The following is a 22,494-nucleotide window of genomic DNA, read 5'->3' as shown; positions in this document are numbered from 1 at the left end:
CTAAATGCACTGCCTCTTACAAAGGAAGTGAACTCAGGGTGTATCTTAAATATGAGGAGACGCACCCAAGGACCATGGACTGGAACATAAGGGACGCTGCTGTGGGAACCAAGAGGCCGTGTGCTCGCCTAACCTCAGGCAAGTCTGCGTGCCCAGCTCCTCGCCTGTGAGCTGGACAGGGCATGGACGACACACTGCCTGCTGTCCCTTTTGGGGTCAAGCTCTGAGGGGCTGTCCATTCTCCGCTGGAAGATACTCCAACAATTCAGATGATTTTAAAAATATAGACACAAATATAGAGCATTCTAGAAATTAGTGGACTGACTGAGGAAAGAAGAGAAAGTTGTAAAAATGTGACCAATGAGGCCAATGTTATGGCACACCAGACTAAGCCACTGCCATGACACTGGCATCCCAGATGGGCATGGGCTCGAGCCCCAGCTACTCCACTTCTAATCTAGCTCCCTGATTAATGGCTTTGGAAGTTGGTAGAGGATGACCCAAATATTTGGGTCTCTACACCCAAGCGGGAGACTTGGAAGAAGTTACTGGCTCCTGGGTCCAACCTAGCTCGGCCTCAGCTGTCAAAGCCACTTGTGGATGAAAGATCATTCTCTTTCTATCCCCTTTGCCTCCCCCTTTCAGATGGAAGGAAGGGAGGACTGGGCATATGTGACCTATCCACCAAGGCAGGTTTGCCCTGTGGTGGTGTACACAGTTTATCTGAGAACCCAGACAACAGAAAACGTGGGAAAGCCAGTTGTGCTTCCAGCTGAGGAAGCAGCGGAGAATGGACGGACTCCATAGGGAGAGCCAGATGTTGCTGTAGACTCCTGGCTTCAGCCTGGCTCAGCTTCAACCACAGGGGCCATCTGGGCATTGAATCTACACATGGAGTCTCTCTCTCTCTCTCTCTCTCTCTCTCTCTCTCACCCCAACTCTGTCTTTCAAACAAATAAATATTTCCCCACAAAAACCAAAAAAAAAACCTGGAGAGATGAAGTAGGAACAACAAGACCATCCCAAGGTGCAGAGCGGAAGGGGTGCAAGCTGACAGACCTGGCAACTTGCTGTAACTTGATATAACATACATAAAAAACTGTTTAAAACTGTTATGCAGGCCCCAGCGGTGTGGCCTAGCGGCTAAAGTCCTCGCCTTGAATGCACCGGGATCCCATATGGGTGTCAGTTCTAATCCCGGCAGCTCCACTTTCCATCCAGCTCCCTGCTTGTGGCCTGGGAAAGCAGTCGAGGACGGCCCAATGCTTTGGGACCCTGAACCCGTGTGGGAAACCCGGAAGAGGCTCCTGGCTCCTGGCTTCAGAACAGCTCAGCTCTGGCTGCTATGGCCACTTGGGGAGTGAATCAGCAGAGGAGGGTCTTTCTGCCTTTTCTTTTCTCTGTAAAATCTGCCTTTCCAATAAAAAGAAATAAATCTTTAAAATAAATAAATAATGTTTACATGGAGCTGAAGGAGATGAAGCCTGAATCAACCCAAGTGAACCAGAGCTTGCGCAGAGATCCAGGATCTGAGGCCTCAACCCCCTGCTGGCCCTGCTCCCTGCACCCCTGCTGGCCCTGCTCCCCGCACCCCTGCTGGCCTTGCTGCCTGCACCGGGCATTCCTCCTATGCCCCAGAGGATGGATGAATAATTCACTCACAGACGCCAGCAGGAGCCACAGGCCTGCTGCCTCCCTCCGGCCCTGCTCATGTGGAGGGAGGAGTTCAGCATCCAGCAGGCAAATAAATTGCAGAGAACATAATTTTCAACTTGTCATTTAATCTTATTTTTCCATAAATGCCAAAAAAAAATCATCTTTGATCAGTTTGAAAAACAGAGGAGAGAGATCTTTCACTTGCTGGTTTAGTCTCCCAATGCTGACAATGGAAAGATCAGACCAGGCCTGGAGCTAAGTCAGGTCTCCCCACAGGGGTGGCAGGGTTCCAGGTCCTCGAGCCATCACTACTGCCTGCGGAGGCAAGCACAAACAGGGCCCCGTGCGTTCCTCTGTGGGGCACGGGCATCCCGGTGGGAGCTCAGGTTCTGCCATGTTGTACACACGGTCTGCACACGCAGGGGGTTCTCCCAGAGACTCAGCCTGCGCCCTGGAGGACCAACCAGGCGACGGGCGGAGAACGCAGGCGCAGCACCTGGCCTGCCACCGGTCCCCTGCAGGTGCAGATCTTTTTCTTCCCCTAACTTTTGTTTTCCTTGAAAATTCCACATGAAGCTGGCAGAACCAAACTCAGAATAAGAGAACTTGGCTTTCCTAAACCCAAAAAAGTGAGACACAAAAGGCAGGGAACCCTTTAAACTGGCCCCACCCCACAGTCTGGCAACGAGACCACGCTGGATGGGGAGGGGGACCCAGATTCTGGGGACCCCGTCCTCCTGGTCCCAAAAAAGGGAAGTTAAGTCCACACTCTGAAAATGCAATCCAGGAAAGAGAACCGGGGAAGACCCCAATCCCACCTGAGGGACCCATAGACCTGGGATGGGTCCACCTGGTGGACCTCCACTGACTGCCTGGGTGCAGGGCAGGGGGCAGTCACAGCGGTCCCTAGAGCGTCCCGTGGGACTAGAAGAGCGTGTAGCCCAGCGAAGGCCCCCAACCCAGAACACAGCCATGAGCTGAGTTGTTCCAGCCTGCCTCCCAAAACCACCTGCCGTGAGCTTCCAGCAATCAGTGCAGAGCACACAATACTCCACTCCCACAAGGTGGTCACGGGAGGCCACGTGCCAGGCTGGGGTACATTGATGACCCCTATCAAGGGAGCTGCTGTCACGACCACTACTCAGAGTTTGCAGACGAAAAGGATGACACATGGATGGCAAAGGGCCCCAGGCATCCACCCAGGGGAACGACCAGGACAGCCGCCCTGGGCACTGGTAGCCAGTCCCCAGCCGCCCGGTTCCAGATAAGCAGGATATAAAAGATGAGTAACTCACGTAAAAGGATGACAGGAACCCGAGGGGCGAGAATGGGCAGGCACACCCACCAGAACCCTCCCAAGTGTCTTCTGCTGTGGACAAACCTGATACAAGACAAAGCAGGTACCCCCCAGACCACAGGACGTGGGAACGGAATGGGAGGAGAAGGGAGAGACGGAGCGCAGGAAATGAACTCTGGACTAAACACTGCAACCGGAGAAACTAAGACATGAACCAGACTCAACAGCTTATTCATGCAAGGAAAGGCTTCCCTAGTAACCCAGTATAGGAAAACAATGACCCTAGGAGGGGAGGAGAGGCAGGGCTAGACCAAGGGAACAAGAAAGGGCTGAAGTTCAGAGCCAAGCAAGGGGGTGGAAATTACACTCAACAGTCACACGACTGGCTACACTGCGCAGAGCAGAGCACCTGATTGGCCACCTGCCTCTGGCCCGCCGCTGTCCGGCTGAAGCACAAGGTGACCCACATGCAAGACCTGGACTGAGCTCCTGGCTCCAGCTTTCAGCCCTGGCCCAGCCTCAGCTGTTGTAAGCTTTAAGGAAGTGAGCTATGGACAGGGGCAGGCTCTGGTGAGCACTCTCACCCTCAGCTTCTAAGAAGTGGAAGGGAAATGATCAGAAGAAGCAACAGCAAGGCCTTCAGGGCTATGACCACGCCAACAGGAAGGGCAAGGCGTTCTTCACACATGTCCTCAGAAAACACCATGCTGCAGTTGAAGTAAAATAAAATCCTTCCAGCCCCCTCGTGGCCCAGGCACTGGGGAAGCCACATCACACCGTGCCACTCAAAAGAGGATGAGCTCACTTAAAATTGCGAAGTGGGAGCCGAAGCCATGACAGAGCCAGTTAAGCCTCTGCCTGTTGTGCTGGCATCCCATATGTTTGTGTGTTCAAGTTCCGGCTACTCCACTTCCCTCCAGCTCCCTGCTAATGTGCCTGGGAAAGCAGGGAGGATGGCCACAGTGCACCTGCATGGGAGACCCAGAGGAGGCTCCTGGCTTCAGGCTGGCGTAGCTTCAGTTTTTGAAGCCTTTTGGGGAGTCAACCAGTGGATGGAAGATCTCTCTCTTTCTCTCCTTCTCTCTGTAACTCTGCCTTTCAAATAACATAAATCTTTAAAAAGAAACTGCAACATGGAATTTGAAGGTGTGCAAAGTTAATAAACTCCTGTAAGCCATTTTTGGATAAATCTTGCAAAAGTCTAATGTCAAGTTCAACAAATCCTTCAGCCCACTGCGATGTGTTTAAAGCTGTGTACGTACACTCAGCACATACACACTGGACACCTAGGACAGGCAACACCCTGCAGGAACTGCTGTCTCACCAGTTACCATGCACATATGCACAAGGTGCAATGGTGCTCCTCAAGACACCCCAAGTGCTACCATCTTCGGGTACTTGTGTTTGATTCCCGGCTATCACTCCTGGCGGGCAGTGTCTCTGGTTTCACTGACAGTATTCCTGTACCTGCCATGGGAGACCCGGATCCAATTCCAGGCTCCAGTCTTGGGCCTCCAGCCCAGCTTCAGCCCCTGTAGGCCACAGCTGGTACATACAGTAAACTCCCAAAGTTGCTTTCAAGGGGCAGTGCCCCTGGCTCCGAGTGTGAGAAGCTTGGTCTGTGCCATTCACAGCAAGAGAATGCAAATTAACCCCAGATGGACCAAAGTGGAAGTCTCAAGTCAGCAAAACATCACAGTCACTGGTAACAGAAAGCCCCCAGGCACATGAGCAAGGCGGGCCCCAGGCTGCTGACTGGGAACCAGCGGCAGCCTCCAAGCAGGCGGGATCAGAGGTCCTGGTTGTAGGTACTTGGCCTCCAGGTCGGCCCAGGTCCCTAACCTGACACTGCACACAGCTGGAAGCCATCAGAATTCCTGCAAGGCTATGCCATGGGAGATCAGGAAACTGCAGAAATCCACAGGAACCCTGGGAACAGCAGAGCCACTGGGAGGCGAGCAAGAAAACCCTCACACACCCGCCTGCGATCTCTCCGGAAACAGGCAGCCCTGGCTGTCCCCTGGGAGGGGAGCCGCTGGCCAGGGCGGGAGAGGACACAGCACTGCTAGCTGCGCCGTGCCTCCGCAGCCAGCACAGAGATCTTCCTTTTTGAAAATACATGCCGTTAACAGTGATCAGCAGTGGACTCTCCCGGAAAGGACCTCTATGCGGCTGTAAACCTGACACAGGAATTTCCGCCAATGCACACACAGGGCCAGGCTTGACAGGGCTGTCATACAGGACCTGTGGGTGACTGCTGTGACTTAGTGACCACACAGAAGTACACATGGGCATGACTGTGACACCAGGACTTGATCTACGAAAGCCAGGTAGTGGGTGAATTTCACCCCTGCTCAGTCTGCTGAGCCTTGAAACCCCAGGACTCCCAGTTCTACTTACCGCCTTCTGCATCTCCAAGAGGTTGGCATTCCCCACCCACTAATGCAATGGGTTGCACAGCACGTTAGGCTGCCACTTAAAGGGTCCCCGTGCGTCGTGCCAGAGCACCTGTTAGAGTCCTGGTTGCTCTGCTTCCACACCAGCCTCTTGCTAATGTACCTGGGACAGCAGTGGATGATGGCTCAAGCACCTGGGGCCCTGTACCCACATGGGAGCTCCCAGCCTGGCATTTGTGGAGTGAATCAGCAGATGGAAGATCTCTCTCTGTGACTGTCTTCCAAACAAGTAAACAAATAAATCCTCCCGAACCCAGAAGTGGTTACGAGTTGCCTGTGGGTGTTGGCTGCAGCGACAGCGTCAGGCAGCCGGCTGGCTTCTGATCCGGCATTCTGATAGCGCATCTGGGGAGGTAGCAGATGACAGCGCTGGTGCTGCCACTCACGTGGCCGACTCAGATGGAGGTCCTGTCTTCTAGCCTGGGCCCAGCCGGGCCTGCTATGGGCACCTGAGCAGTGAACTAGCACTCAGAAAATCTCTCTCTCTGCCCTTATCTGCCTTTCAAGCAGATAGAAAAAAAGAATTTATTTTTTTAAATACTACGTTATCTGCAGACCGCCTGATTCATTTCCTACCTCTGGCTCCTGGGTTCAGCCCCTGCCCAGCTCCCAGTGCCAGCTTCCTGCCAATGCACACTCTGGGACAAAGGTAAACGGCTCATGCAGCTGGGGTCTCCACCACCCATGTGGGGGACCTGGATCAAGCTCTTGCTCCTGGCTTCAGTCTAGCCCACACTGGTCACTGTGAAGATTCGAGGTGTAAGGGGATCCGAGGTGTCTGCTTGTTTTTCTTTCTGAAACAGGTCTTTCCACGCACTTTCTGAGACTACCTCCCAGGAGAAGTGATGCACCTATTTCCTAACTGACTTAGCCACTCGGCACGCGTACAAGTTTCTGACCACACTGCAAAATGTGTCATTTTTCCAATAAATAAATAAATAAAGGAAGGAAGGAAGGAAGGAAGGAAAGAATCAGAGAGCTTTTAGGGAGGTGGGGGGGTCATGGAAGTGGGGTGGCCGTCCTGAGCAGGCACAGGAAGTAGGAGGGGCTCCCCAAAGGGAACCTAGGGGAAGACCCTGCGGACTCAGCATGCCTGGCGTGCACAGGAAACGACCAAGTGAGGGCAGAGGGGACAGAGAACCCGGCCTGCCGGTTTTCCAGAAAGCTACAGTGGCGATGTCAGCTTTATGCAGGACTGGGGAGGAGGGAGTGGGAAATGGAGGGAAACAGAAAGTGGGGACAAGGTCAGGATAGGCAATGTCAGCCAAGGGCTCATGATGGCCCTGCAGGTGTCAACAGCGAGTCCGGGTCAGGGGACGCGGTGGGAGTGTCAGGAAGGGGAGCGGCCTGGTGGCCGGCGGAGTGTGACAGAAAGAGGAACGAGGAGGCGGCTGCACACAGAGGAAGAGGCTCCAGGCGCGGGATCAGCTCAGCTTCGGCTGCTCCGGCCATTTAGGGAGTGAACCAGCAGAAGGACCTTTGTTTTCGCTTCTCTCTGTAAATCTGCCTTTCTGATCAAACCAAATAAACCTTTTCAAAAAGATTATTCACTTGGAAGAGTTACAGAGACCTGTCACCTCCTGACTCTCCCCTGATGACTACAACAGGCCAGTCATGAGTCAGGGGGCTCCTTCTGGGCCTCCCAGGGGGTGCAGGGACCAAGCACTCGGGCCGCCTTTTGTTGCTTTCCCAGGTCCACTGACAGGAAGCTGGACTGCAAGTGGAGTGTCCGGGACTTGAACCCACAACCATATGGGATACTTATGATAGTGTAGCCCACTATGCCACAACACCAGACCAACCTACGCCGACACTGAAGTCGCAAGAGAAATGCCATCAAAGTGCTTATGTGGTATCTGGGGGACAGAGTGGCCAGAGGTAGAGCCTCTGGGCGTTGACCTGGACCTATGTGGTGTCTATAAGCTGGTCACCTTCTGCTTGGTCACTTAACTCCTCAGGACTCCCGCCCAGCCACCAGGCTGCTGGCTTCAACACAACTCCCCGCTCCTGGTGGTCCCAGAAGCTTCCACTGATAGACTCCTTCAGGCCTCAAAGGCGGAGCCATGCAAGAGGGAAGCAAGCACTTACTTTCGCCTGTGGGTGTGTGACCCATTTCCACATTTTACGAGATGAACCGGTGTGATACTTAAATAACCAACCAGGCAGAATACAAAGTCATCTCTTTCTCCATTCTGACAGCCTTCAAGTGCTCGCGAGGCCACCAGGTACAAAAGGCACTTGACACCGGCCCACAGTAGGCAAGTTAATGGCCCCGTGCCATGTTTTAGTTATTGGGCACTCATAGAAGGGTGCTGTGTGTGCCACACTGGTGCCAGCTTGGGAAAGAGCAGCAGCATCCTTCAACAACGCCTAGATGCACTCTGAGGTTTAAAGTTCTGTGTGTAGGTCTCTCAGTTAGCCCTAAAATCTGCATGAGCCAATTCAACTGAGAGTTTGCATGCCACTTCTGGCTTAAGTTATAGTATTTTCTACTCAAACGCGAACTCCTTGGATAATTTCATCCCTGCTGATTTAAGGTGCCCTCAAAGACTTTGAAAACTCTGTCCGCATGGGACGGCTCCCTCGCAGGTGGGGCGGGTATGCATTAGTGCACACATCACTCCACCTCCACCTGCTAAAGTGACAGCCCAGGACCCAGCGATTCCATGCCTAGGAATATAATTCTGGACCTATGGGGCTCACCAAAAGTTTACAGGAGCTTTCCAGCAAAAGAGACAACCTAGGGACCTTGGGATGGCAAACTAAGGGTCACTCTCAGGAGACTGAGTGACACTAAGGGTCACTCTGGAGGCTTAAGAACAATGAAAGTCATCTCCACCCCCACACAGGGCATAGACAGAGGCCAGTCCTGGGCAAGCAGCAGGGGTGGATGCAGGCCCCGCCCCAAGGCGTCTCCCTTTCTGCTTCTGACTGGTAAGGCTGGTCAGAAACGTGGGTGTGCTCACCCCTGCAGAGTGCACAGGCCTGCACACATGCCGGGTTCCAACACAAAGCCTGCTAAAAGATCGCTCTGGAACGCAGCAACTAAAACGGGGCCGCCCTTCCACCGACACAGAAACTAGCCACGCCTGGGGAGCCGGCTCGCCTCACGGTGACTGCTCTAGGAGGCTTTGACTTTCCACATGTAAAAGAACCGTCTCATTGAACTAGGAGGGGGTAACTACAAGGACTGGCCCCCTGGAGTGGACACATCACCCTTTCCATGACCAACTTACCTGAGCTGCTTTGCATAGCTGAGCTCAATCTCTGTCCTCTCCTTGACAAATTTGATGTATTTCTCAAGAATATCAATGCCCCACTGTGTGTGCTTCTCTAGGTTGTCAAACTGGTCCTGTTGGGGGAAGAAAAACAACAACAAAAAGGGAGTTTATGGTTTCTCTCCGAGATGAACCTAATTCCAGGGAACAATACTCTCAACAAGACAAGCGCCGCACAGAGAGCAGTACTAACATTTTCCATGCTAACATCGTGGGGGTGCCTTTGTGTTACAGCCCGTTTTGAATCAACATGACCAAATTTGGTTTGAAAACTGCTGGGAGTGCTGAACTCTGACCCACATGTTCATGTTTCCCATTCCTTTCAGAAAGATGGTTTTGCGGGGATATAATTCATGTCCCAGTGCAGCACAAAATGTCTTTCCCACATGCGAACAGGTGAAGCACGTGCGTGAACACACACGCACACAAGCACGTACACACACGTGTGCACGAGTCAGTTGCACTGTCACCACCTTGAACGGTCACTTCCAGGAAGTCCTCAACAGCTAACAAAAGCTGGGGCTAAAAAGTGGGAGTGGGTGGAGAAGGAAGAATTACAAAAGCCTGTTTCTGGGCAGCATTGAGGAGCCACAGGGTAAGCCACAGCCTGCGATGCCAACATCCCGCATCAGCACCCATTCACGTCCCAGCTGCTCCACTTCCAATCTAGCTCTCCCTGCTCATGTGCCTGGGAAAACGGCGGAGGAAGGCCCAAGGGCTTGGGCCCCTGAACCCACGTGTAAGACCCAGAAGGAGTTCCAGGCTCCTCGCTTCTCTCCACCATGGCCATCTAGGGAGTGAACCAGCGGCTGTAGGCTCGCGCTCTCTCCGTCACTCTGCCTTTCAAACAAATAAAATAAATCTTAAAAAACACCTAGCTTAAAAAAAAAACCCTAGCTTTTTTTCTTATGAGTAAACTAGCTCCCAAGGCCCCTGCACACTCACTCTTAAGTGAGGCTCACAACAGTGCTTGCAGCTGGTGAGCCAACAGGAACAGGAACCCAGCTCAACTGGCATGTGGCCTGAGGCACCTGCCCTGGAGAATCAGGTAAGGCCAGGGCACCGGGTGTCCAGGGTAAAGGACCACATGGGATGAGACAGCCTTAAGCTGGCCCACCCGAGGGCCCCGGTGGCGGCCCTGAGAAATGCTGTCTGCATAGCAAGCTAGCAAGGGAAGCTGTGAGACCCAGGAGCCCCGTGACTGTCCCCAAGGCCCCAAGGACACACCCTGGGAGAAGAGAGGGACTTCACACACAAACTCTGTCGATCAGGGACAACATGACGCAGAGAGGGGCCCTCAGGCCTTTGACAACATCTGGTGCAGATGGGAGCTGGCACATCCGGACAGCGATCTGGACCGTCGATATGCCCAGAGGCTAGCAGACGCCATGGTAGAGGCACACAAGGCCTGGGGCCCAGGAAGGACCCCAGAGGGTGACGTGGCCAGGAGCCAGAGAACCGGTGAGCTCATCCAAGCCAAGGGAGAATTTCAGGGGGAGGCCCAGATGGAAAGTTGGCCACCTCCCCAGAGTCCCCAGGAGATTCAGGTTTGAGCCCAGGGAAGGGCCCGTGACAGAGCTGGCCACAAGCTTCTCACAGCTCTAGTCATTTGCCTAAATGATGCAGATAGAACAGATCAGTCATGAGGTGCATGCAAAACAGGGAAGTGCCAAGTCCGACCCAACGGCGCCAAGCCACCCTCTAACCCACCACACCGCAGCCCACACCAACACCACAGGTCAGCCTGCTGTTGAGAGGCAGATAGAGCGAGGTCTTCCATCTACTGGTGCTCTCTCCAGACAGCGACAAAAGCCAGGTCTGGGTCAGGCCGAGCTCAGCAACCAGGAGCTTCTTCTGGGTCTCCCTTGTGGGTGCAGGGGCTATCATCTGCTCTCTCCCAGGTATGTTAGCAGGCAGCTGATGGTAAGTGGAGCAGCTGGGATTTGAACCTGGGATGCCACTGTGGCAGGTGTTTGCTCATCCTGTATTGCCACCACAGCGAGCCCCCAGCTTCCGCTTATCTTAAACCACTTTCTTGAGCGCTGACTGAAAGAAAAAGGTGTACATGTTTAAGAAATACAACGGGGTGAGTTTGTAGTATACACCCATGAAACTGTAACCACCATCTACTCCACACACAGGTCCTCCTTGCACTCACTTCCTGAACACGAGCTGCAGCCTTCTCAGGACCTTTGTAAGGATTCACTACAGGTCCCGGGCCTTGAGCCGCTATTCCACCTTGCACCTCACCTCCACAGTGCTGCGCCTGTGCCTCGCGCTTGGAGCTGTGCAGACATGTGCATTGCCTGTCCACTCCCAAGGCAAGCTCGAGGGACAGCAGTCACAAATGAGGGGAGCGTCCAGCACGCTGAGGAGTCCTCTGTGAGGACAAGGTCCCTCCCCGCCCGGATGCTCAGCCACAGAACGCTCACCAAGATGACTAGCAAACCACCAAGCGAGCTCTCCCTTTACTAAGATGATTCTCCAACTGGAAACTGTCCCTCACAGCACAGCTGGTTAAACAAACACACACTTTTCAAATAAATGCGCCTTTCCAAAACAGTGTCTCCTTGACAACTTGCCGCAGCTGCATCCTCAGCCCTCACTCGGTCTCCTCGGATACCCAGGTGCAGCTTGATACAGACAGCACAGGAACAGCTTCTGCGGGCTGCTGTGGTGGCGTGCTGTGACACTAGCATCCCACAGGCAACAGCTTGAAGCCCTAACTGCTCCGCTTCGGATCCAGCTCCCTGCCAATGCATCTGGGAAACCAGTGGGAGACGGCCGCAGTGCTTGGGCCCTGCATCCCTGAGGGGACATCCCAGTGGAGTGCCAGGATCCTGACTCTGACCTGGACCAGCCCCGGTCACGTGGTCACTGGAAAGTGAACCAGTGGAAGAAAGATCTCTCTCCTCAGTAACTTTACAAACAAATTGCTGTAAAAATGTTGGCTTTTTTTTAAAAAGTTTTAATGGAAAGGCAGATATACAGAGAGGAGGAGAGACAGAGAGGAAAATCCTCCATCCAATGATTCACTTTCCAAGCGACCGCAACGGTTGGAGTTGAGCCAATCCGAAGCCAGGAGCCAGGAGCTTCTTTCAGTTCTCCCACATGAGTGCAGGGTCCCAAAGCTTTGGGCTGTCTTCAACTGCTTTCCCAGGCCACAGGCAGGGAGCTAGATGGGAAGTGGGGCCACAGAGATTAGAACTGACACCCATATGGGATCCTGGTACATTCAAGGCGAGGACTTTAACAGCTACGCTATCACACCGGGCCAGACTGGTCATTTTTTCTTCTTAAGATTTATTTTGTTTTTTATTGGAAAGGCAGATATATAGAGAGGAGGAGAGACAGAGAGGAAGATCTTCCGTCCGATGGTTCACTCCCTAAGTAAGCGCAACGGCCGGTACTGTGCCAATCCGAAGCCAGGAGCCAGGAGCTTCTTCCAGTTCTCCCACATGGGTGCAGGGTCCCAAGGCTTTGGGCTGTTCTCGACTGCTTTCCCAGGCCACAAGCAGGGAGCTGCATGGGAAACAGGACTGCTGGGATTAGAACCAGCACCCATATGGGATCCCGGTGCGTTCAAGGTGAGGACTTTAGCCGCTAGGCCATGCCACCAGGCCCAGCTGCTCCACTTCCAATCCAGCTCCCTGTTGATACACCTGGGAAGCAGAAGAGGCGGGGCCAAGTGCTCGAATCCCTGCCATCCAGGTGGGTGCCACAGATGAAGCTGCTGGCTTTACTCTGGCCCAGCCTCAGCTGCCGAGTCCATCTGGAGACTAAGCCATTGGAAGAAACATCTCCCCACCCTCCATCTTTTTCTACAGCTCTGCCTTTCAAGTTCATCAACGCTACAAAGAAGAGAAGCAGCAGTTTCTTAAAACCCTTATCAACAAAAAGGACAACAGCAATGTAACCCAACTGCCTCTGCCTGGAGTCCACCTTAAAACCCTGGCAGCAAACCAAAAGTGTGTTTTCAATCAAGTTATCTGTGCCCGAGCACTCTGTCTACTGTAATGCAGCACTCGCTAAAAGCTCTGGGCGCTGATAAGACAGGAGAGCATGAAACCCTTCCTCAACAGCAGCTAAATCAGCGCCCCTGGCGACTGTGGCCCAGCTCTCCTCCTGAGCTACTAACGCAGCAGCTCTGAGGCCGCGCTGCCACGCCCTGCACGGCCCGATCCACGGCAGCTAGGAGAAAATTCGAAACAGACGAAAAACTAATCAGCCCACTTACATTCTTGACAAAATAGTGGAAAACTTAATGGGAAAAAAAATTCCAGATCTTCTAAAGACTCCTTTGTAGGCAAACATTATAGACAGTCCTTTAACAAAACGCCTTTGCTGCTTCCAGGAGGGAGCAGGGGTCAGCAGCGCATCCCTCCCCTGCCCGCCATCCCACGCCAGCCAGAGTCGGGACCCCTCGGGTCAGATCCCAAAGAGCTGGTGTCCAAGGAAATTACATCTGCCCACACTGTCAGAACACAAACTCAGTTTTGATGTTTATGGATTTGTTCAAAAAGACAACACCCAGGTCCAGTGTTGTGGGTCTGCTGGTAATGCCATCATCCCACATCAGAGAGTGGTTCAAGCCCCCATTGCTCCACTTCCGATCCAGCTCCCTGCTAAAGGCCTGGAGAAAGAGTAGAAGATGACTCAAGTCCTCGGGTCCCTGCCACCTTGTGGGAGACCTGAAGAAGCTCCAGGTCCTGGCTTCAGCCTGGCCCAGCCCTGGCAGTTGCGGCCATTTGGAGAGTGAATCAGCACATGGAAGACCTCTTTCCTTCCCTGTCTCCCTGACTTTCAGAAGAATATATTTTAAACAAGGAAATCAATGAATAAAAAGACAATACTAAATCCATCACATTATATTGGCTTCTTTTAATTCTTAAAAATTGTGCTTTCAAAAAAAAAGTTCCTGGAAGAGTGGTGCAGTTTTGCATTTTCTGCAAGTCTCTTTCATGTCTGGCTTAATGGGAAACAGCTGAGCCCCGAAGGCAGTCACTGCCATCCCTCATGCAGGGTGAAACGCATGACAAAGTCAGATTGCATGGATATAGTTGGATAAGGTGGGAGAACTCATCTTAGATAACTGGATGGGCCTCGTGACTGGCACACCACAACCTGACCAAGGCTGGCTGCAACATGCCCTCTGCTGCTGCTTTCCCAGAAGAAGGGAAACAGCAGCCAGGACTCAAGTGGGTGTCATAAGGGATGCCAAAGGCGACAGCTAACTCACTGTGCCACAATGCTGGCCCCGAATCTTTTTTTTTTTTTTTTTTTTTTGTAAGAATGACATGGAGAGAGGGAGAGAGGGAGAGAGAGATGTTTTACCTGCCTGGTTCACTCCCCAAATGGCTGCACTGGTGAGGGGGGCGGTGGCCAGGCTAGAGCCATGAGCTAAAACTCCATCTGGATTTCCTATCCGGGTGGGAGCAGTCCATGTGCCTGGGCTGTCCACCAGTGCTTTCCTAGGCCCATCAGCAGGGAGCCAGACTGGAGGCAGAGCAGGGAGGGCTCCTCTGGGAGCTGGACTCACCCACAGCATCCTAACACACTGTGCCAGGTCCCAGGGCACTCCGAGCACCAGGCCCTGAATGGCGGCATTTGAACAGAAAACCCGCTGCTGCCACTAGCTTCCTAACACCTTCAAAATGAGCACGTGAGAAGGAACTGCTAAGAAAACTAAGTTTAGCTGCTTAACAATAGCATTCATTTTTGTTCAGGACATAAACAAAGATGGGGTATTAGGACAGCAGGCGTCTCGTGTACTGGTTAGTCCCATCTCGCATCAGATCCCGCATCACAGCGCCTGGTGTAAGGCGTGGCTACTGCTCTTCCAATTCCAGGTCCCTGTCGTTGGGCATCATGGAGGTGGCAGGTGATGCCTCCAGTACAGTACGTGGGTCCCTGCCACCCCTGTGGGAGATTTGGACTGAGTTCTGGGTTCCTGGTTTTGGCCTAGGCCAGTCCTGACTGTTTATCAGCAGTGAACCTGCAGACGGAACAGATCTTAGTCTCGCTGTGCTACAAACAAAATGAAAACTAAAAATGTTTAAACGCCAGTGACATGAATGACTGACAAATTAGGAGAAGCTCCACATCCACGGCTCTCTCCCAACTGAAGCATTCTAAAAAGAAGTCATGCAGGGCCCAGCGACGCAGCCTGGTGGCTAAAGTTATCGCCCTGCACACTGGGATCCCGTATTGGTGACGGTTCTAATCCCAGTAGCTCCACTTCCCATCCAGCTCCCTGCTTGCGGCCTGGGAAAGCAGTCGAGGACGGCCCAAAGCCTTGGGACCCTGCACCCATGTGGGAGAAGTTCCTGGCTCCCGGCTTCGGATTGGCACAGCACTGACCATTGGGTCACTTGGGGAGTAAATCATCAGACAGAAGATCTTCTCTGTCTCTGCTCCTCTCTGTATATCTGACTTTCCAATAAAAATAAATAAATCTTCAAAAAAAAAAAGAGTATAAGCAAACAAAAGGAAAAGAAGTGCATGGATTAAAAAAACAAAGAGGTTGGCACCGGGCTGCCTGCAGTGTCAGCATCCCATATGGGCGTCAGTTCGAGTCCTAGCTGCTCCACTTGCCCTGGCACTCACTGCCAATGGCCTGGAAAGGCAAAGGAACATGGCCTGTACCCACACAGGAGACCCAGACGCTCCTGGCTTCAGTCTGGCTTCAGCCTGGAACAGCCCTGGCAGACATTCAGGGAGTAAACAAGTGGCCCAGTGCAGTAGCGTAGCAGCTAAAATCCTCGCCTTGCACGCACCGGGATCCCATATGGGTGCCGGTTCTAATCCCGCCAGCCCTGTTTCCCATCCAGCTCCCTGCTTGTGGCCTGGGAAAGCAGTTGAGGACGGCCCAAAACCTTGGGACCCTGCACCTGTGTGGGAGACCCGGAGAAACTTTCTTTCTTTCTTTTTTTTTTAAGATATCTCTCTCTCCCTTTCTGTAACGGTTTTAAATAAATTTAAAATAAATAAGACGGGGGGATAAAGCAAACAAACAAAATTGGCTGACGTTCAAGAGGCGATGGCAGATGGAGTCAGTGACACAAGGAGTGTGGGAAGAGCCAGAATATGAAGAGCTGCGTTTTTTGTTTTTATAACAATAATGACATTGTGGTAAAGGGCAACAAGGAGGCCGATGCTGGAGGGGCACAGCAAGTAGCCGCTCCGGGTGAAGAATGCAGGGCTGCCCTGCAGCAGAGGCCCAGTGACCTCCCGCTCCTCCTGGGGGAGGGCTGGGGGAGGGAAAACCTGGGCTGCGCACTCAGAGCTGGCTCAGGCAGTCCTTTAGAAGACTGCTATAACACCTTGTCACTTTCACTTCCTCCGGATTCCTTTGGAGAAAGCAAAAGCAACAAAGAAACAAAAGCAGGCATGTGCCCCGCCCCCAACACTGAGTGAAACAGGTGATCAAGAGCACCTTGTTGCACACTCAGGGAGAGCTGTGTGGCGCTCCTGGCCCCTGGCTGCAGCCTGGCCCAGCCTCTGCGTTGTAGCTGATGGGGGGAGCGAGCCAGCAGACAAGGCTCCCACACATTCCTCACTCTATCTCCCCCCTTCCTTCCCTTTCTGTGTCAGTTTCTCAAGTAAGTAATTTAAGTGTATTAAAAAAAAAAAAAACCAAGATTTAAAAGGAAAAAACTCTTTTCAATTAAAACTATTTATTTTTATTTTTTTTTGGAAAATCAGAGATGAGGAGAAATGGAGAGGAAGAACTTTCATCCAATGATTTACTCCCAAGTGGCCACAAAGGCCAGAGCTAAGAGGACCTGAAGCCAGGAGCCCGGAGCCTCTTCTGCGTCTCCCACATGGGTGCAGGGTCCCAGCACTTGCAAGGTAAGGACTTTAGTCACTAGGCTACTGCACTGGGCCCAAAACTTAACTTTTATAATGTTTTCAAAAATACTCTAGAGTCTATCAAAGTACAAAAGTACTGGAGATGATGACTCAAAAATCAATCCCAACTGGGGCAAGTGCTGTGGCATCACCAGTAAAGCTACTGCCGGCATCGCATATGGGTGCAGCTTCAAGTCTTGGCTGCTCTGCTTCGTATCTAGTTCCTGGATAATGGACCCAGGAAAGCATCAATGGGTCCAAGTGCCCCATAGGGGAGACCTTGCTGGAGTTCCATGCTCCTGGCTTCAGTTGTGGATGCAACTTGAACGAGTGGGTGGAAGATGGCTCTCTACTACCCTGCCTTTCAAATTAATCAGGTATGTACACAGACAAACACACACACTCAGTCTCAGAGCTGGCTTGTTAACTGACTTGTTGGATGCACTTCCCTCCCTCACTGGGACGGAAACGGGAGAGGGGCTTGGGAGACCGTGAGGCGCTTGTCCTTCCCACTAGTGTCCGGCTTCTATCCGGAAATGGAATCAACTTGTTCATTTCCTGGCTGCCACACAGAAGCTAGACAGCAGAGGCATCCCCAGGAGCTGGCCTCTCCTGACCCTGACCAGCCAGGAGCCCTCCCCTGCCCAAACCCGTGCAACAGCCCACCCCCACCCCCGCCCCACCAGGAAACACATTCTAGACCAAGTGAGGAGGAGGAAGGTGGAGTGACGGTGAGTCCTGAGCCCAGGAAGTCCCTGGAGGCTGTGTGAGGGAGAGGAGCTGCGGGAGCAGCACAGCAGGGACCTGACTGGCTAAACTCCACCCATACTTCCAGGCCTGGGGGAGAGAAGGGATAGTATGAGTTAATTATTTAATAAAGTGTCACCAAAGAAACAAAGTGGGAGGTCCTGGCATCTGAAACTTGGTTAGTACCAACAAAAGCAACTTTGCACCAAAGCGCTTACCACCAATTCATTCTCACCCCCTTCCGGCTCTGAGGAGGTTCAGCGAGCATACTGGTAACGAGAAGAGACCCCACTTCTATACATGGCTGACCCCACACCCCATTGCACCCACACCCCAGGCTACTTCCTGCAGGCTGGCACTCAGTGCAGAGGTTCCCATGCTGCTGGGGAGGCCCGCACCCCATACCCCAGAGACTGGGTTCCACACTTCACATGGTTCCCTGCTCATGCACACCCTGGCAGGCCACAGGTGACAAGCCCTTGGCTCCCTGCCACCCACGTGGGAGACCTGGACTGAATTCCTGGCTCCTGCCTTCAGCCTGGCCCAGCAATTGCTGTGACAGGTACTTAAGCAGTGAACCAGCAGACGGATCTCTCTCTGTCGGCTGGCCTTTCAAATAGAATATAAGCGGATTCTCTTTAAAAAAAAAAAAAAAAAAAGACTCCCTAGGAAACAGATGCTGGAGCTAAGAAGCAAAACCTCTGAACAGAATCTCTATGTACACTGGGGGAAACGGGAAACACTAGCAGGTGAAGCACACGAAGAAGACATCACCCCAGGCTTCCTGGAGGAGGCACCTGTGGGCCTGTTCATCCAGGACTGGGTCTGCAAGGTACCTGCTAGTGGCACCCAGCCATCTTCTCATTGGCACCTGTCTTAGGACATGAGCTGTACCCATCTTCCTTGAAGTGGGGAGGGACATGGACATGTGATGTCTCCCAGGGTAACCAGACTCAGGGATGGAGAATGTTTCCCCACTTAACAGAGCCCTCCTCTTTTCCCCTTGACACGGTCACAGGTGCCTGAGAAGCGGCCGCTGCTGGCCACACCCTGAAGCATGCTGAGAAAGCGCCACTGACACACGGGCGGGTAGAGCCAGGAGAAGGCAGGCTGCTGGCTTCTGAATGGTGACGCTCCAGTTGCCTTTGAGTCTTCTGCTGCTTTGGGTCTCTCCCATGCATCTCTGTCTCCCTCCGATGATTTAAACACCGCAGACACTGGAAGCACACAATGCGGGGCCCTTTGCAGAGGAAGCGTTTCTCAGCCCTCCTGCGAAAGCTCGGCCAAAACTCGCTCAACACCACACGGGCAGGAAAAGGAGAAGAGGGCAGAGACGTGGCGAAGGCACAGACATGGGATTCCCACGTGCCTGGAATGTGGCCCAAGCACTATGTCATCCTCAGCTGCCTCCACAGGCCTTTAGCAGGGAGCTGGATCAGAAGCAGACCAGCCAGAACTCAACTGGTGCCCATGTGGGATGCTGCTGTCACAGGCAGTGGCTTTACCTACTATGCCACAGCACTGGCCCCCACAACCATCTTGTTTTTTTTCCTACAAGATTTCTTTGTGACACACAGGCCTGTGCTTTTCAGTTATTTAACTGGTTTTACAGATATAGTCTATGAATCAGAAAAGAGTTTCTTACTACATGAATCCTAAAATCCAATTATGGACAATAAAAATATATTTTAAAGGACTTTTTTTGAAGATTTTATTATTATTGGAAAGCCAGATATACAGAGAGGAGGAGAGACAGAGAGGAAGATCTTCCATCCGATGCTTCACTCCCCAAGTGAGCCCCAATGGGCCGGTGCGCACCGATCCAATGCCGGGAACCAGGAACCTCTTCCAGGTCTCCCACACGGGTGCAGGGTCCCAAGGCTTTGGGCCGTCCTCAACTGCTTTCCCAGGCCACAAGCAGGGAGCTGGATGGGAAGTGGAGCTGCTGGGATTAGAACCGGCGCCCATATGGGATCCCGGCGCGTTCAAGGTGAGGACTTTAGCCGCTAGGCCATGCCGCCGGGCCCATAAAAAAAGATTTATTTATGTAAAAGATAAAGCAACATACAGGACGAAAAAGAAGGAGGGGAAGGGGAAGGGGGGGAGGTAAGGAAAAGGAGGGGGAGGGAGAAGAAAACATCTTTCATCTGCTGGTTCACTCCCCAACTGGCCTCAACAGCTGGGGCTGGGTCAGGCTGAGCGAAGCAATGAGGCCAGGAACTCAAACCAGGTCTCTCGCGTGGGTGACGGGTCCAAGCACTTGGGTCATCTTCCACTGGCTTCCCAGAGGCATGTGCAGGGAACTGGGTTGGAAGGGGATCAGCTGGGAGTCAAACATGGGATGCCAGCGTGGCAACTGACAGCTGAACTCACCATGCCACAACCTCAGCCATTGGACTTAGTGGCCTGGAGTCATTTACATTGTAAATGAGACTTGATTTGGACTCTGTGTTTTGTAAACAATGGGTGTCTCAGAAAAGGAATCCCAGCTCTCACTGAGCTTCTCAGGGTGTTGGAGCGATCTGTGGAAGGAAGTCCCAGGTCACTAAGGTGACCTTGGTGCAGACCCAGGCCCCTCATCAGCCAGCCTGTAACGCGAGGCAGGTAATTTGCCCTCGTGGTGGGACTGATGCCTTTGAAAGGCTGCCCTTCCCCTGCCAATCCCCATGTCCCTTGGGGACCTCACTGGGGCCTTCAGGTAGTCATTTTACCTGCTGGCATGTTGATCTCCAAATTCCCAGTTTCCAGAAACTGGGAGACATCATATTTCTTATGGACAGGCTATCCAACATATCTTGATTAAGATATTTTGATAAAGTAACTACCGGACCAAAACCAGGTTAAAGAAAACCACAGCGGGGCCCGGCGTGATAGTGTAATGGCTAAGGTCTCGCCTTGAACGCACCAGGATCCCATATGGGCGCCGGTTCTAGTCCTGGCAGCTCCACTTCCCATCTAGCTCCCTGCTTGTGACCTGGGAAAGCAGTCGAGAACAGCCCAAAGCCTTGGGACCCTGCACTCATGTGGGAGAACTGTTGCAGTCACTTGGGGAGTGAATCATTGGACAGAAGATCTTCCTCTCTGTCTCTCCTCCTCTCTGTACATCTGCCTTTCCAATAAAATAAATAAATCTTTGACAATAAAAAAAAAAAAAAAAAAAAGAAAACCACAGCAAATTGAAAAAAACCCCAACAAAGGATTGGCATTGTTGTGTGCCAGGTAAAGCCAGCCCAGTGATGCCAGCATCTTGTACAGGTACTGCTGTGTGCCCCGGCTGCCCCACTTCCACTTCAGCTCCATCTTCATGGCCTGGGAAAGCAGAGGAAGATGGCTGAAGTGCTTGGCTCGCTGCCCCTGACGTGCAAGACTCAAATGAATCTCCTGGCTTTGGTGGTCACAGTCATTTCTTTCTCTCCCATCAATTGTTTAAAAAAAAAAAAAAGATAATAGAGAATTCTAAGCATCATACGAGGCAGTAGCTTTCTGAGTAATAAGAAAATGTCTTACTGACCCCCACAATGGGACACTACTTCACTTGCACCTGACAGAGATTTACACACAGTAAACACCAGGGCGGAGCACCTGACCCTGCTGGGATCTTAGCAAACAGGTGAGGCTGCTCTGAGTGCCCTGTGAGGCCCAGCCTCCTGCGCAGGCAGCTGTCCCCAGGACAAGGAGCTGGACTGTCCATCCTTGCAGACACACACTGTAGTAAACTCCTGGAAGGAGCCCGACCAACCATCCTTTACACAAAACCTCAACACTGGAAACACTATGACATACCACCTTTTGTTTTTTAAAGGATGCAGTCACAGTTGATGAAAAAAACTATAGGGCAATTCAGCCTATTTTTGACACAGAACGTGCCTGATGAGAGAGGCGCTTGTGGCCAAGCTGTGTCTGTCTTTGGCTGCCACACACATAGCTGCTCACTGCTCTATTGCTTTTGTACACAACACCCAAACACGTAGGTACTTCCATACATTCTGTAGCAATATGTCACATTCATTTTACTGTTAACTTTACAATTGGGTTGATGGGAGAACGTTCCAAAAAAGGGACTTGAGTGTCTGCCAACCGGAGATCAAAAACAGAGATAAAACATTTATGAAAGAAACACTTAAATTGACAGAGAAGCCTGTTGCATAAAATATTGAATTATTGCTTTTTTTGGTTGATTGATGTGCTTCCTATTTTGATCCCATAAAAAATATAAAATGGTTTTCAGAAAATGGGCATCACTTTGATAACCAAGTATGGATTGATTATTGATTGTAGAAAAAAGGCTTCACACTTGTGGGGGAGGGAGGACAGCCTGAGACAATCATCTAAAATCCAAGAATGCTTTTTCAGGTACTACAATAGAATATTACAATTACAGAAGGCAACGGCAACACCTAGAAACACATCCAAGCCCAGGCCCGGCGGCGTGGCCTAGCGGCTAAAATCCTCGCCTTGAACTCGCCGGGATCCCATATGGGCACCGGTTCTAGTCCCGGCAGCTCCACTTCCCATCCAGCTAGCTCCCTGCTTGTGGCCTGGAAAAGCAGTCCAGAACGGCCCAAAGCCTTGGGACTCTGCACCTGTGTGGGAGACCTAGAAGAAGTTCCTGGCTCCTGGCTCCGGATCAGCATAGCATCGGCCGTTGCAGCTCACTTGGGGAGTGCATCATTGGATGGAAGATCTTCCTCTCTGTCTCTCCTCCTCTCTGTGTATCTGACTTTCCAATAAAAATAAATAAATCTTAAAAAAAAAAAAAACACATCCAGCCCACAAATATTTTACTGTGCACCTGCTACATGCCAAACACTAGTCTAGGATTTGAGGACACTGCAGCCAACCAAACACCAGCTTCTCTTCGTGGATCATACAAAGTCAGACAGCTCTCTCAGACAGACCGACTCAAGATTCATTTGTTAACATTCCCATGAGCACTACTGCATCTCTAGACATGAACTGTTAAAAATATTTAGTTATTTATGTAAAAGGCAGAATCAGAGTGAGAGGGAGGGAGAGGCAGAGAGAGAGGGAGTTTTTCCATCCGCTGGTCCACTCTCCAAACAGCCACAATGGCTGCAGCTAGGCCAGTCCGAAGCCAAGATCCAGGAGCCTCTCTGCATCTTCCACATGAATACAGGGGTCCCAAGCCTTGGAGCATCCTCTTCTGCTTTCTCACACACACTAACAGGGAGCTAGATTGCAAGTGGGA

General features: G+C 52.0%; 1 protein-coding gene across 13 annotated transcripts in view; it reads right to left on the bottom strand.

The window, feature by feature from the left end:
- Nucleotides 1-22,494, bottom strand: part of FNBP1 (formin binding protein 1) — a 108,237-nt gene that overhangs the window by 58,240 nt on the left and 27,503 nt on the right. For all 13 annotated transcript variants that reach the window (XM_058672134.1, XM_058672133.1, XM_058672132.1 and 10 more), the window contains exon 2: nt 8,646-8,761. In XM_058672134.1, the coding sequence (XP_058528117.1) occupies nt 8,646-8,761 (116 nt within the window). The remainder of the gene's footprint in view (nt 1-8,645; nt 8,762-22,494) is intronic.

This window comes from Ochotona princeps, chromosome 14 (genome assembly GCF_030435755.1).
Source record: "Ochotona princeps isolate mOchPri1 chromosome 14, mOchPri1.hap1, whole genome shotgun sequence".
In the NCBI taxonomy this organism is placed as follows: Eukaryota; Metazoa; Chordata; class Mammalia; order Lagomorpha; family Ochotonidae; genus Ochotona; species Ochotona princeps.
Note: the sequence above shows the minus strand (reverse complement) of the source record. Positions and strands in the feature narration are given on the sequence as shown.